Below are 14,959 nucleotides of genomic sequence, written 5' to 3' on the forward strand. Positions count from 1 at the left end.
ACTTCTGAGAGGACTAGGTGCCCACAGCCTAATTTCCTGACACGTGAAAAGAGAAGAGTGTTTCAGGACATCTGTTTCCACAAGGAAATTGTTGCCCATTTAGCTTGAGAAGCAGTAGCTTCTTAGAAGAGAAGAAAGGGAACCTCAGTGGAAAAAGAAACTGCATTTGAAATTCAATAAGAAATTTCTCAAACATGATTCTCCTTTTTTAGAAAAAGTGTATGGTAACTTAGCATTTCAACTTCTTCTCTGGATTCTCCTATCTGCTTTTGTTCCTTCCCTCATACCTCCACGGGTCTGACCAGAGTTGTTCTTGCCAGTAATGGCAGCAGCTGGCATATCTCTCAGCTGCCCATCAGGGATGGGAGTGGTTTATTTCCCTCCTTGCTGCAGTCTTAGAACTAATCTGCAATCACATGTACCCCGGCACACAAGGGAGGGGTTAACTCGCTCCTTCCAGCTAAGTGGGGGTGGGACAGGAGTCTGGGGGCGGCAGGCAGTGGGGAGGTGGCACAGAGTATCCGTGAGCTTTGTGCTTCTGTGAGAAGAGCATGCAATTAAGCAGGTAGGTGCATTTGGCTTTTTAACATTTATGCAGTTAATTGCTCTTTTTCCGTCTTCTGGCCTTGTGCTCCTAATATGTAATCTAATAGCTTTTTTTTTTTGTAATGGCTGGCACCTCAAAGACCACTTTTTGCATGTTGATTAGACTTAGAACGTTTTGGGGTTTTTGCTCATCTGAATCCAGGAATCTGAAAGATAAATGTTTTCTCTCTCTGCTTTTAATTTTTTTGTTTAACTGTTCATCCCCTAGGCATCCCAGTAACACTGGATGCAGGAGACAATACATTGGCAGTGAAAAACAAGCTGAACCAGTTGTAGTTTTAGATCCTGTTTCCACATATGAACCCCAAACCAAAGACCAGGTCGCTGAAAAAGATCCAGCTCAACACAAGGATGATGAAGGTGAAATTAAACCAGAAGACAAAGAAGACAGTGTTGAAAAAATAAGAGATACAGACAGCTCCAACTGCTGATCCATAAACCAGAAGGTGGATATGTTCAGAAGTCCTTTTCAACAAGCACATGATTTAGTTTTGGTGTATTGGCAAGGGCTATAGACATTCTGTTCTTGTCACTGTATTCAGAGTATAGGTTCTTTTTTGATGTCACTTTTGTAAGTTCACTTATAAGTAAGCTATTTAGCAAAGTACACATTCTTTGTAGTTTTTTAAATCTTTATAGGGATAAGATTTTTTTCTAGTTACTGTATTAAGTGTGACTTCTTTTAGAAGTTTACAAAAAATTCATGTCATCTTTTTAGGTAATGTGCATACCACTAATCAAATGTAATGATGAAAGTTTGCAGCACTTGTGTGTAATTGGATAAACAGAAGTGACTAGCTTAAGGTGATTTTAAAAGCCCCCAAAGAAGCTTCTGTTTTGGGTCTGATCCTTTTTTGATGGAGAAACTTCAGTAGCTTGGAAATGGTTAGGCACTGTGGCATACAAATTGCTTTCTAGGATATACTGAGATAAGCTTAAAATTCAGGAGCTGATGTCAAACTAGTAGTCCCATACCCAGTGTTAATTACACACATTATTAACTGTGGGATGCAAAACACATACTATTGATTGTGTCCACAGCCTCCCAAGGACTTTGAGGGGAAGGCTCTAGTGGCCAGAAGGCAGAACTGAGGTGAAAGTCCAAACCCTGAATTAATAGAGTATTATCTTGATAAGCCGCGTGCTCTGTGCTGTGAGTTAATTGTTTTCTCATGGACTCATGTGGCACAAGGACCATATTTTATCACAGTTCTTATGTACAGTGAAGATGGGTGACAGGCATACAATTGTCTTGCTTCACTGCTGTTCTACATTACACAGGTCTGTTGTTCTCTTTAAAGAAATTAGGTGGTAGTCTCTAAAAATACAATGTTTCAGTCTACCACAGTGAGTAATACAAATGTAATCAGGGATTAAAAAAAACACTTATGCAGCTTTTCAAAGTTGATTGTTTCAAAACTGGTGTTTGTTTAAAATAAGTGGTAATGTACTTGAGTGCATTTTTTATGACAGTGATTCAGTAATGGTAATTTTACTATTAAAGAAAGTGAAAGGTTTCGTTTTGTTAGCATAGCTCAGCATGAAGCTGTCAGGTGTTTCTCACCTAAGGGCAAAAGAAAATGATAGTAATAATTGCAGTAGTTGTATTTTATTTTGCACGTATGCTAAACATAGGCTTGAAAAGGTGAATAGGCAGGTAAATGTACTTCCTAAATTTGGAGATAATTATCTTTCTGTAGGCTCGTTATGCTTGATTGTTTCCATGTTTTTCCAGTGATGATTTTACAGTTACTTATCAGTTTACTCATAGGGAATTAAAATGTAATGTTTTTCAACTGTGATTTCCCCTAATTGAATAATACTGCTATATGATATACTAACTACAAACTGCATTAATTCACTTAAACAAGTTCTGTTATGCTGTGATTTGAACTCTCCTCACCACACTTATTAAAAAGCACCAACAGTTTCCTATTAAAGGTCAATTGTGGTTATTGACATTTTTGGTTTAGTTCCCCAAACTTGACATTCTTTAATATGAAAATTGTGTAAGACTTTATAACTTTAGTAATTTTTAATAATCCACAAAATGGTTTATTTTGAGGAATTCTATTCTTTGTTTCTTCCTGCTTTCTGCATTCCTGTGTCTGTTATCAGTCTGCTGGCATGTGTCTTACACATATTTAGGAATATAAAAATATGTACACTTGTCATTCCATATTTAATCACACACCCTTTCCAGGGTAAGGAGTTAACCATTTGTGAAATGTGTTAGCTGGACCAAGCAACATTTAGTCACTGGTGCAGTATTTTGAAAGTGTTCTTGCCTTTTCTGAGCTGCTTATTTCTTCACCAACATCACAAAGCATTTAAAATTAATTTGCTAAAATTAATTCTAGCATCCTTTTGTATCTGAGGTAGTCTCACATAAACTCCTCACCTACAGTGGTTTCAGCCGTTGATCAGTCCTGTGGAGGGAATTAGCAGGGCTGTAACCACCCGCCTTGATTGGCCTGTTGAGGAAAACAAGATGCGTGTTTTGGCTCTGGCTACTCGCCAGGAATTCCTCCTTCCTCACCTGTTTTGTTAACAGTAAATGTTTGTTAGAAATGGAGTAGTACAGGTAGAGATTATTGTTAATCTTTCAGACCATTTTTAGGTTGTATGTTAGGTATAGTGTATAGTCTGTATCACAGAATCTTAAAAACAAAGTTCGGATGATTTTTATAAACGCACACTATACATGTTTAATCACTTTCATCGTGGAACAGGTTCAGTTTATATGGCAATAAGTTGTGGAGAATGGATAACTGTCTCTTATCATCGCTGACCTTAGGAAGATCATCAGGCAGCCCTTAAGGATTGGATTTGGTTTGAAGTTTCTTCGGAGCACTAACATTTCCCAGTCCCACTGCCATTTTTTAATATAGGGTATGATGAGTTTCTTTCATCTCTTTACATGTGATTCCATATATATATGTTTTATATTTATTTATATCCTTTAACATATATGTAGAGAGAGAGAGAAAATATATAAATAGAAACAATGCTTATCACTTTCAAAAACTTGAAATGCTACACATCCATTGGTGACCCCAATCCTTAAGTAAGGAAACGGTGAGTAGGCTGTGCTCAGCGCTGAAATTAAAGTGTTGACTTGGTGAGGTAATAAATCACCTCTTTGGTTAGTTTAATGTAGTTATTCAGTTATTAACTTGGTTCTACCTTTTTTCTCTAGTTTCATTCATTTAATTATAATTTTTGTCACATTTCCAGGGCATACTCTCATACGATCTCCCATATTTCGTCTGTGTGTGTGTGTGTGTACATGTGCAGAGGCTATCTGAACACTCATCCATTGTTTATTGCTAAGCATCGGGAAAGGCAGTAGCAACAACAAACTGTGACACAGTTCTCCCAACTTAGAGTGATACCAACCAGTTCTCCTGCCCTGTGCTCTGAGAGAATCTGCAACTGAACCTATTTTAAATCACTGCTTTTAGAGTAAGGCCTTGGCTCTGCCGTAAGGCCATTACCTTCCCCTCTTAGTACTCTTCAAAAGGAGAGGTCCTCAGTATGCTTAGTAAAAACTTATGGAATATATCAGAAATCTAAACTTAGCCAACTCTCCCACAGGTCAGTACATAGCAATTTATATAATTTGGGGGAAAGACAAAAGGTAACAGTTTGAACAGAGAATCTAAATCATATAAAGCAGTTGGATATTATGTCTATAGGTATGTGTTTGAATATGTTTATTTCTGGTCATCCTCTGCTATAACCCTGATACTGGCTTTCAGAAGAGACAATTCAGCCAATCTATATGTTGCATCATTTTTAATCACCTACTAGATGCTATAGTAAAAATGATTGGGCATTTAATTGCTTTAAGAATATTCATTCATTGATGTGTTTACTCACTTATGCTCATTCTTGTTCCAAAAAGGATCTGAGGAGACCCCCAAAGATATAAATGATAGATGAACAACTAAAATTTAGAAAGAGATGGGAACCAAAGAAAAGGGAATTAAGGGTAGGAAAGTGAGAGGAAGCTATTCGCTCTTAAAAAATCCGTGAAACAGAAGATGTACACCTTCCTGGCAGAGAGAGCTCCTAGCGTGAAAGATTTTTTTCAGAAATGTTCTGACTTGTAAAGTATGAGGTATTTGAACTGAGTGTGGAGTTGGTGGCAAAAATATTGTACTCTTTTACTAGGTCATGACCCCCCAAAATGGACAGGAGAGCTCGTATACAAACAAGATCCCCATAGGAATGTGATGGCCAGAAGACAAGGTTCACAGGTATAATTCCGGGCAAAATACTGTCTCTGTATTTCACCAAACAGTGAAATTAAAAGAAGAAAAAGCACACGAGTTAGTGAAGTTTTAGAGCAAAACCAAAATGAAGACACACTTGAGAGCTCCCAGTCTAATAATAATACAGTGGTGTGTCTGTCAGCTGGGGCGTGTGCAGCACGTCTGGAAGACACTCATGTTTTGGCTGATTCCTCCACAACTTCTGTGGCGAAGATGGGCTCCGGGGGCTCAGGAAGCTCACCAGCCACGGCAGCCTTTTCGGCTTCCTCATTCAAGTAGAAAAATGTGTGTTCTTCATTGAAACCTATTAAAAACAACAATAAGTTTTACTGTCTAATCCAGTGGTGCCAATTTTGACGTTCTTTGTTACATGATTTAAAGGAGATCATCTTTAGAACTGTCCAGAGGTGTCACATCACCATTAGGAAGGATTGTAGAACCACCTTAAAGTGGGCATGTCATTGTTTATACATTAACTGCAATACACTTGAGTTTGCAGTGTACCCTTAGACAACATTCTGGAACATTTGGTTTACAGCAGACTTTGGGAAGAGGCTGAGCAGCAAAGGATAAGAGGAAGATGAACTAGAGGAAAGGCTGGTACTCTGCGTGAGACAGACCATTGCCAACTAACTATTCCAAGGTAAACCACTGAGGACTTAAGACTATTCCAGTCAGGTTCCACGTGTTTCTGGGCAGGGAGAGTGTTTTAATGACTGAGCTTCTGACAAGATTTCCTACTCAATCTCTCAGTGCAGTGATTTGGTTTTCCAGTTTTTTGGTCCCCTTCATATTTATTGACCACTGCCAATGTCAGCGAAATCCTCATTAATCTGTTAATCCATTCCGGAATGCTCAGGGGCTGGCACTGTCACCAGGGAGGGGCTGGGCCTCCAGTCACTAGAGTCCTTTTTGATGCCCTGAAGCAGCTGTTTCCCTCGTGGTGAAGTCTGGCTGGAAATGTGATAGGTCACTGAAGGAACCTAAAGCTTCCACAAGTCAGGATGACAAAAAATCAGACTGATATGTAGGAACAATATAATTTCACCTATTTGAAAAAACAAGCCTTCATGTTACACACTAAACAATACAAAGTAACTTTTGACTGTTACACACTAAACAATACAAAGTAAATTTTGACTGCCCTCGCATGACTTAGAAATAGTCTCCCAATTATATCTTTGTTTTCTAGAAAACAAGGTCATTACCTATGTTAAACGTGACAAATTAATAATTACTATTTCTCTTGGTCGCTTTTAAAGAAATTCCTATTAGTCACAAAATAGTACTTCCTTGCTTTCATATTTAATAATCGGTATGTTCCACAATACATTCTATAATACATCTATCTCATTTAATAGTTTCATTTATGGTATACAAGTATGTCAGCACTGCTTAATTAACATACTTTTTTGCAGTATATCAATTCTATTTTAAAATACAAAATAGTTTCAGAATTTCAGAGACAACTATTGGTCTCTTTAAATGTCTTTGCATGCTTTGTTTTGGCTATCAGTCAGTAATATATAGAGTAAAAATGTATATTTGGGGTGTTGCTCTCCAGTTAGCCAGTACATAAGGTGCTTCTACCCATGCAAATTTACAAAGTTTGATGTCGTAAATGATTGGTTCATCTCTCTTGAGACCATAGCCTTTCCAAGGTACATTAAATTAACATGCTATTTACTTGAGTAAAACGAGTTGTTGCCAAGAACCACCAGGAAAACATCCACCTTTAACTTTCCTGGGCTGTGCAGAAAAACCTTAAGTATAATTTGGACCATAACAAAAGGTAGGCTTGGAAATTCCAATCAATTAAGTCTATTGAAAAGCATCACACAGCCTATTCATCAAGATTAGGGCTAGAGTTTTAAACATTCAGGTAAATAGATGATCCATTAAGAAAACAATACACGTGGCAAATGCCATCCTAGTTTTGTCAGCACTTATTTATAGTCTTTGGATTTCCCTGCCCTCCTGCCGAGAGACTTCTATTCCCCCATCTCCCAATCTTTGTTCTCTTATTCATGGCTAAGTGAAACTAAGCAAGAAAGCAGCACATACCCAGTGTTCCATTCTGGACAAGTTCTTCTTCTATAGTAAAGAGGCGATTGTACTTAGTCACCCGTTCGCCACGAGAAAGACCTCCCAACTTGATAAACCGGACACCAAGTCCAACGGCCTAAAGAGGTGAGGGAACAGCTTATTTTAAATGGAGTCATATTTTGCTAAACTAAAAACAGTTCTTTAGGGAGAAAGGACACTGCCCCTGTGTGCTGTTTTGTTTTTGCTCTCATTAAATTAATTTCTCATTTTGTTACATGAGTAAAGTGGCCTGCTTGTAAGCTGAAAGTGTCAAAGGTAGAGAGATAGTGTGACTGTACATCAGATGCTCTACTAGTCATGTAAGCATGCTGATTTTTATCTAAGAGCGTTCTGGCCTTCCTTACTTCATTTTAGGAGGTAAGATTGCACGTGCACACCCCAGCCATTTAAGTGTGCTCATCATTTTACCAGGACTTCAATTTTTCTTCTTTTTAAAAGTTCAAAGATTAGCTCTCTGGGAGGAAGCACGTCTGTTTCATAAAAGGTTACATGACTTTCTCTGCCACAGACCGCCTTTCTCTGAAATACCAATTCGGGATAAAAGCAGTGTCTTGGCAATTCTGCAATTGACCGGTTTTCAGCACTTACCAAATCGACAAGGCTGTCATCAGACGACTCTCCTTCTGCACTTCCAAAGACAGCGATGTGCTTCTTACCTATGAGCAGAGGAATTCTTTTCAGTTTTAGATCGTATGGAAACAATCATCAAATATATGAGCCTCTGGGATCAAAATTTAAAATTTGCCAGAGATTTAAAACTGCGAAGAGTCAATTATTTGACCACCTGAGAATTCTAACCCAAACGTTTGCATTTTTACTACCCTGATTTTATTTGTTTACCCCTTTGCAGTAGTTTAGATGATAAATACTAAATGAATGCCATGTTTCATCAAATTTAACATACCATAAATTGTAAGAGGCACCATTATTACCACTGTAGAGGGAAAATGCTCAAATTAGACTGATGCATTTCTAAGCTGTAAGACACAATTCAAGGTCAATCATGTTCAATGTGCATCTTTGAGTCAAAATATACAGTAAGTGCAAGGCCATCATATGCCGAAATAATGGATTTCACAATTCATGTAAAATTTTATTCAAAGGAATCTGTCGTTCTGAATGTTAACTTATTAGGAAAGCAGTGCTGATAGTATTTAATCAATCACTTGAAGATCTCAAAACCCCTTAAAATTTGCACAGTCTACAAGACTGCAAAGCCAAAGTTCTTCCTATGGTGACAGAGTTGTGTCTTACAGGCAGGAGTTCCAGCAGCTATCTGGAGTGGATGACAGAATGGCTGCTTGAGAGGTAGGCCCGGGAGGAAAGACCAGGCCTTGGGGCATTCCATCCACCACCTGCACGCCACCCTGTCTGGGCCGTAGACCAGGGCAGCCTGCATGCTAAGGGACTACAGGCATTTCATTCCATCCTCTGGCACCAGCCCAGGCCCTTGGCTGCCAGGCTCGCTCTGAGTCCTGCTCCAGGTCTGAGACCAGCCTGCTGCCTAGTTCCTGAGACCCACTCACGATATGCATGTTTCAGGCCCTGTGCATAAGTGAACAAAACTCCCATGAACTCCTGGGAGTTTACAGTCTAGTGGAGGATACCAGACGTTAAATAGCCTACAAGTAATTGTGAACAGTACTATAATTGAAAATATAGGATAAGAAAGGTTCAGAGCAACCAGTGAGGGGTGGGGGAAGTCAGGGAAGGCATGTAGACCTGAAGAGGTTTCATTTAAGGAAAAAGACCTGAAGGAATAGCTAGCCAACTAAATGGTACAGGGCAAAGCATTCTAGGCCGAAGGAACAGCATGTTCAAAGACCTCAAGGCTGTAAAAAGTTTGAAACTTTTGAGGAGTTGAAAAAAAGCCATTGTGGGCTAGTGATTGAAAAAAAAATCACTGTGGTGTCTTGTGAAGCTGAGAGGGCTGTGGCCTCAGCCACCTGTTTGCAGTAGCCCTCCCTGAAGGGGAGCGCCCCCGGGCAGGGCTGTTACTGGAACATTATGAAGTGAATCAGTAGTAAGCTGCGTTTTGTTTTCCAGTACCGAATCACTCACAAATGGTTGGGGTGTTTTTTTCTTCCAAGATTTATTCCATGCTTTTTATTAACTGATATACTGCATATTTAAGTTCATTATGAGTCTTTCAGAGCTATACTTTTACTCACTGTCAATAAGGTTGGTCATTTCCACCAAGTCGGACATCGTAGTTTGATTTGTGTGTTTTACGATCAGCCCGCTGCATCTGAGGATGCCGACGTTCCCATCCTCTAGAAGTTTAGAGATGCTTTTGGATGCGGTGCCTGCAATTATGTAACACTTGGAGCCAAGAGCATTGTAGGTGCTGTCCCACTGTTCAGAGTCCTGGGTAAATATTTAAGAACTGATCATTACAACGTAGGGGACATCACCACAAAACGACAGGAATCATACAGCACGTAATCAGTTACACACCTTTCTGAGACACACAAAACAGGGGTGGGGGGCTTGGTTTGTTTGCATCTGCGGCTTCATGTTGCCCATACCACAGCCACACAAATTAACAAGCTTCATGGAACAGAAACTTAGAGTGATTAAATTTGAGCTTGAAGATCTAGTGAATAAAATGTTAATACACATTAAATGCTATTCTCCACATTAATTCTGATGTCGTTCAAGCACAGGCTCTTCCTACCCACTGTGTTATCCATGATGCTGCTGAAGACTGGCTGGTTAGGAGATTTTAGTGTTACTTCTGGTAAAAAGGAAACTGAAGGAAATGAGCCTGCGGGGATGTAGACCCTCATTCCCAACACCCTTATTTTTTATTGGTGAGACCACCAAGTGAAATGCTCATTATTTAAATAGTAATATACAGTCTTCCCAGCCATTGTACCAGATTTCAACCTGTCCCATTAGAACAGACCATGCAGGTACATCTTACCGCATTAAAAAGAGCTGTGGCCAGAGCCTTGGGACAAGAAGCAGAAGATAGGTCTGGCAAGATTAAAGAACTAGGCTCAGCATCTTCCACAAGTGCTGGGGTGTAGCACAGTCTGTGAAAGGAAAGATGGGACTGAGAGAGCCTGGGGCTCCAGTAAGATCCAGCATTCTCTTTGTCCCTCAAATTTAAATAGGTGAGTTGTCTCAAAGAGGGTACCTGCTCACTATACCTAATGGTTCTCAAATTCATAAAATCAAGAATGTAAGTTTTGAAGTTTAAGTGGGTTAGGAAGAGAGGGTTCTATGGCACATAAACAACCCTGCATTAGTGTGAAAAAATGCATTAGGTGCATTAGTGTGAATAAATCAGAAACCTCAATATCTCACACCTTTTAAAAATATGGCTTTGTAACTTCTATGCATGCATAGTAACTGGATTTAGGTTTAAAAAACATTTGGCCTAGTTGAAGTCCTGTTTCCATGAGCACTTGGAAATGATATGTGATTAACCTATTGAAACACCCGCTAGCACATTGGGCTCGCCTGCCATCAGTTAGGCTGCTTGTAAATACCCAGGTATTCCTGAAGTGCTGGGAGATACTTGTTTCATTCCATAGACAGGCACACTCCTGTGTGTTTCTGCTATTCATTTGCTTAGTAAGTGCCTTTTCTCAAAAATGCCAAAATAAAGCAACTCAGCCCCAGCCCAAATTACAACACATTTCAAATCTACAGATCCAAAAGAAATATTTTATTCTGTTTTATTATAAAATTCAAGTTGAATCCTGTTACCTCCTTCCTGAAAGGATCAATTAAGGCAATAATTGAAGGGAACTTGTTGATCAGCTCCACATACAGGTCAACCATCTCAGCTGCATTTTTGTAGGTTCCCATCATCACTTCATACTTTCCTTTACTCTGATAAGTATAAGGAAGATATTAAAGGATAAATGATGAATTCTGCAAACATTAAAGATGTGATTCAAATTCATTTTCATTCATTTCATATAAAAGACTGCAAACAGATTATTTCCAGGCCACATTCACCTGAGAAATCTATGCATTTTACTTTAAATATATGTTAAATGTCAACCTGGGAAAATCAAGTCAGCATTCCTCTGGATGCCCCATAGATTTCCCACTGACTTCAGATGAAGCCTTCTGCACAAAAAAAACGAGTAAAGAGTAGGAGGGGAGTGATTTCTTATTTAAGTTTTGTAACGTGGTGCCAGATACTGCTTGGATAGATGGGCAATAACATAAATTCATAAACAGAATAGCAATGCAGACCTGCCTACTCACTAGAAATAGCATCGTTCAGCTCACAGTGAATGAATAGCTTGTTTACTGTAAATATTCTAAAATTTGAAAGCGGGGCTAAGCTTTTGAGATACTGACAACCAACATGAAATGTAAAGAGGTTTACATGAAGGCAAGCATGCAAGTTCTAGTAGTAACAATATTGTTTTGAAAGTGGAGTTCTAGTGCAACCCATTCATTTGAAGTCTAGAACACCCCCAAGTCATTAAGCATAGGAGTAAACAAAGCTGGAGGATCTAGTGTAGTCTCTGTAAACACAGCACCCTTATGTCCAGTCCAAGTCTGTATCCAGGGATGGCACCTGGGATACTTAGGTACTGGGAGGGAGGTGGAATGGACCAGAATGGCTCTTTGATTTATTAATGCCTTCCTGTTGCTGCTAATAGAATGGATTCCATTGGAATTAAGCAGGCTCCTAATAAGTCCATCATTGAAAAGATTCTATGCGTCTTTTCACATAAAATATAGCAGCAAGAACTCTCAGTTTCTATACTGCAAAACATATGCAATCCTATCTTGTCAGAGAGGAAGTGATAATGATTTTGAACTAACACTGTAAGAATTATCTGATATCAAGCTAAAGCATTTTACTGAATATAAGCAATAAATACCCATTCTAGTTAACACTAGCAGTCAGTATTTTCATAGTTCTTGGTATACGTTGCTGATGAAAACATGCAATTATTTCTCTTACTGGTATGCCTAGGAACCAATGATTATGTGAAGAATACGAAATTACATTAAATATTCCTTTATGCGCTTAGTTTCTTTAGGAAAGCAAAAACTTTTAAAAGTCAGCTGAAACTTAGTTTTCTTATATACTATTCAAGATTTCCTTTGAAGTTAAAAGAATCACAAATTAAAGTGGAATCGTATTTGGTCATGTGCCCTGAATTTGACATTAATTACTATTATTAATTATTCTCCAAAAACTTCAATAACTTAGAAATACTTTTATATTTAAAATTTGAGAGAGGGCAGACAGCAGAAGCAAGAAGAACTATAATCCTGCAGCCTGTGGAACAAAAACCACATTCATAGAAACATAGACAAGATGAAAAGGCAGAGGGCTATGTACCAGATGAAGGAACAAGATAAAACCCCTGAAAAACAACTAAATGAAGTGGAGATATGCTTTCCAGAAAAAGAATTCAGAATAATGATAGTGAAGATGATCCAGGACCTCAGAAAAAGAATGGAGGCAAAGATCGAGAGGATGCAAGAAATGTTTAACAAAGACCTAGAAGAATTAAAGAACAAACAGAGATGAACACTACAATAACTGAAATGAAAAATACACTAGAAGGAATCAATAGCAGAATAACTGAGGCAGAAGAACGGATAAGTGACCTGGAAGACAGAATGGTGGAATCCACTGCTGCAGAACAGAATAAAGAAAAAAGAATGAAAAGAAATGAAGACACCCTAAGAGACCTCTGGGACAACATTAAACACCATTCACGTTATAGGGGTCCCAGAAGGAGAAGAGAGAGAAGAGACCTGAGAAAATATTTGAAGAGATTATAGTCAAAAACTTCCCTAACCTGGGAAAGGAAATAGCCACCCAAGTCCAGGAAGCACAGAGAGTCCCAGGCAGGATAAACCCAAGGAGAAACATGCCGAGACACATAGTAATCAAATTGGCAAAAATTAAAGACAAAGAAAAATTACTGAAAGCAACAAGAGAAAAATGACAAATAACATACAAGGGAACTCCCATCAGGTTAACAGATGATTTCTCAGCAGAAACTCTACAAGCCAGAAGAGAGTGGCATGACATATTTAAAGTGATGAAAGGGAAGAACCTACAACCAAGATTACTCTACCCGGCAAGGATCTCATTCAGATTCAATGGAGACATCAAAAGCTTTACAGACAAGCAAACGCTAAGAGACTTCAGCACCACCAAACCAGCTCTACACTAAATACTAAAGGAACTTCTCTAAGTGGGAAACACAAGAGAAGAAAAGGACCTACAAAAACAAACCCATTACAATTAAGAAAATGGTAATAGGAACATACATATCGATAATTACCTTAAACGTGAATGGATTAAATGCTCCAACCAAAAGACACAGGCTTGCTGAATGGATACAAAAACACGACCCAGGGCTTCCCTGGTGACGCAGTGGTTGAGGGCCCGCCTGCTGATGTGGGGGGATGCGGGTTCATGCCCCGGTCCGGGGGGACCCACATGCCGTGGAGAGGCTGGGCCCGTGAGCCATGGCCACTGAGCCTGTGCGTCTGGAGCCTGTGCTCTGCAACGGGAGAAGCCGCAACAGTGAGAGGCCCGTGTACCGCAAAAAAAAAACCAAAACAAAACCCATATATATGCTGTCTACAAGAGACCCACTTCAGACCTAGGGACACATACAGACTGAAAGTGAGGGGATGGAAAAAGATATTCCATGCAAATGGAAATCAAAAGAAAGCTGGAGCAGCAATACTCATATCAGATAAAATAGACTTTAAAGAATGTTACAAGAGACAAGGAAGGACACTACATAATGATCAAGGGATCAATCCAAGAAGAAGATATGACAATTATAACTATAGATGCACCCAACATAGGAGCACCTCAATACATAAGGCAACTGCTAACAGCTATAAAAGAGGAAATCAACAGAAACACAATAATTGTGGGGGACTTTAACACCTCACTTACACCAATGGACAGATCATCCAAACAGAAAATTAATAAGGAAACAAGCTTTAAATGACACAATAGACCAGATAGATTTCATTGATATTTTTAGGACATTCCATCCAAAAAATGCAGATAACACTTTCTTCTCAAGTGCGCACAGAACATTCTCCAGGATAGATCACATCTTGGGTCACAAATCAAGCCTCAGTAAATTTAAGAAAACTAAAATCATATCAAGCATCTTTTTTGACCACAATGCTATGAGATTAGAAATCAGTTACAGGGAAAAAAATGTAAAAAACACAAACACATGGAGGCTAAACAGTACGTTACTAAATAACCAAGAGATCACTGAAGAAATCAAAGAGGAAATCAAAAAATACCTAGAGACAAATGACAACAAAAACACAATGATCCAAAACCTATGGGATGCAGCAAAAGCAGTTCTAAGAGGGAAGTTTATAGCAATACAAGCCAACCTCAAGAAACAACAAAAATCTCAAATAAACAATCTAACCTTACACCTAAGGGAACTAGAGAAAGAAGAACAAACAAAACCCAAAGTTAGCAGAAGGAAAGAAATCATAAAGATCAGAGCAGAAATAAAAGAAATAGAAACAAAGAAAACAATAGCAAAGATCAATAAAACTAAAAGCTGGTTCTTTAAGAAGATAAACAAAATTGATAACCCATTAGCCAGACTTATCAAGAAAAAAAGGAAGAGGACTCAAATCAATAAAATTAGAAATGAAAAAGGAGAAGTTACAACAGAAACCGCAGAAATACAAAGCATCCTAAGAGACTACTGCAAGCAACTCTATGCCAATAAAATGGACAACCTGGAAGAAATGGACGAATTCTTAGAAAGGTATAACCTTCCAAGACTGAACCAGGAAGAAACAGAAAATATGAACAGACCAATCACAAGTAATGAAATTGAAACTGTGATTAAAAATCTTGCAACAAACAAAAGCCCAGGACCAGATGGCTTCACAGGTGAATTCTATCAAACATTTAGAGAAGAACTAACACCCATTCTTCTCAAACTCTTCCCAAAAATTGCAGAGTAAGGAACACT

General features: G+C 38.7%; 2 protein-coding genes across 11 annotated transcripts in view; one reads left to right on the forward strand and one right to left on the reverse strand.

Moving 5' to 3' along the window:
* Nucleotides 1-2,546, forward strand: part of SHTN1 (shootin 1) — a 101,901-nt gene extending 99,355 nt beyond the window's left edge. For 3 of the 5 annotated variants that reach the window (XM_067709285.1, XM_067709287.1, XM_067709288.1), the window contains one exon: nt 815-2,546. In XM_067709285.1, the coding sequence (XP_067565386.1) occupies nt 815-1,037 (223 nt within the window). In that variant the 3' untranslated portion in view covers nt 1,038-2,546. The remainder of the gene's footprint in view (nt 1-814) is intronic. The other 2 variants (XM_067709286.1, XM_067709290.1) reach the window with 2 other exon arrangements.
* A 728-nt stretch (nt 2,547-3,274) lies between these two features.
* ENO4 (enolase 4) overlaps nt 3,275-14,959 on the reverse strand; it is a 30,118-nt gene continuing 18,433 nt past the window's right edge. For all 6 annotated transcript variants that reach the window (XM_067709295.1, XM_067709292.1, XM_067709291.1 and 3 more), the window contains 5 exons: nt 10,707-10,832; nt 9,161-9,356; nt 7,578-7,645; nt 6,948-7,065; nt 3,275-5,187 (listed from right to left, as the gene is read on the reverse strand). In XM_067709295.1, the coding sequence (XP_067565396.1) occupies nt 5,057-5,187; nt 6,948-7,065; nt 7,578-7,645; nt 9,161-9,356; nt 10,707-10,832 (639 nt within the window). In that variant the 3' untranslated portion in view covers nt 3,275-5,056. The remainder of the gene's footprint in view (nt 5,188-6,947; nt 7,066-7,577; nt 7,646-9,160; nt 9,357-10,706; nt 10,833-14,959) is intronic.

The sequence above is a fragment of the Pseudorca crassidens genome, chromosome 16 (genome assembly GCF_039906515.1).
Source record: "Pseudorca crassidens isolate mPseCra1 chromosome 16, mPseCra1.hap1, whole genome shotgun sequence".
NCBI classification, from domain to species: domain Eukaryota; kingdom Metazoa; phylum Chordata; class Mammalia; order Artiodactyla; family Delphinidae; genus Pseudorca; species Pseudorca crassidens.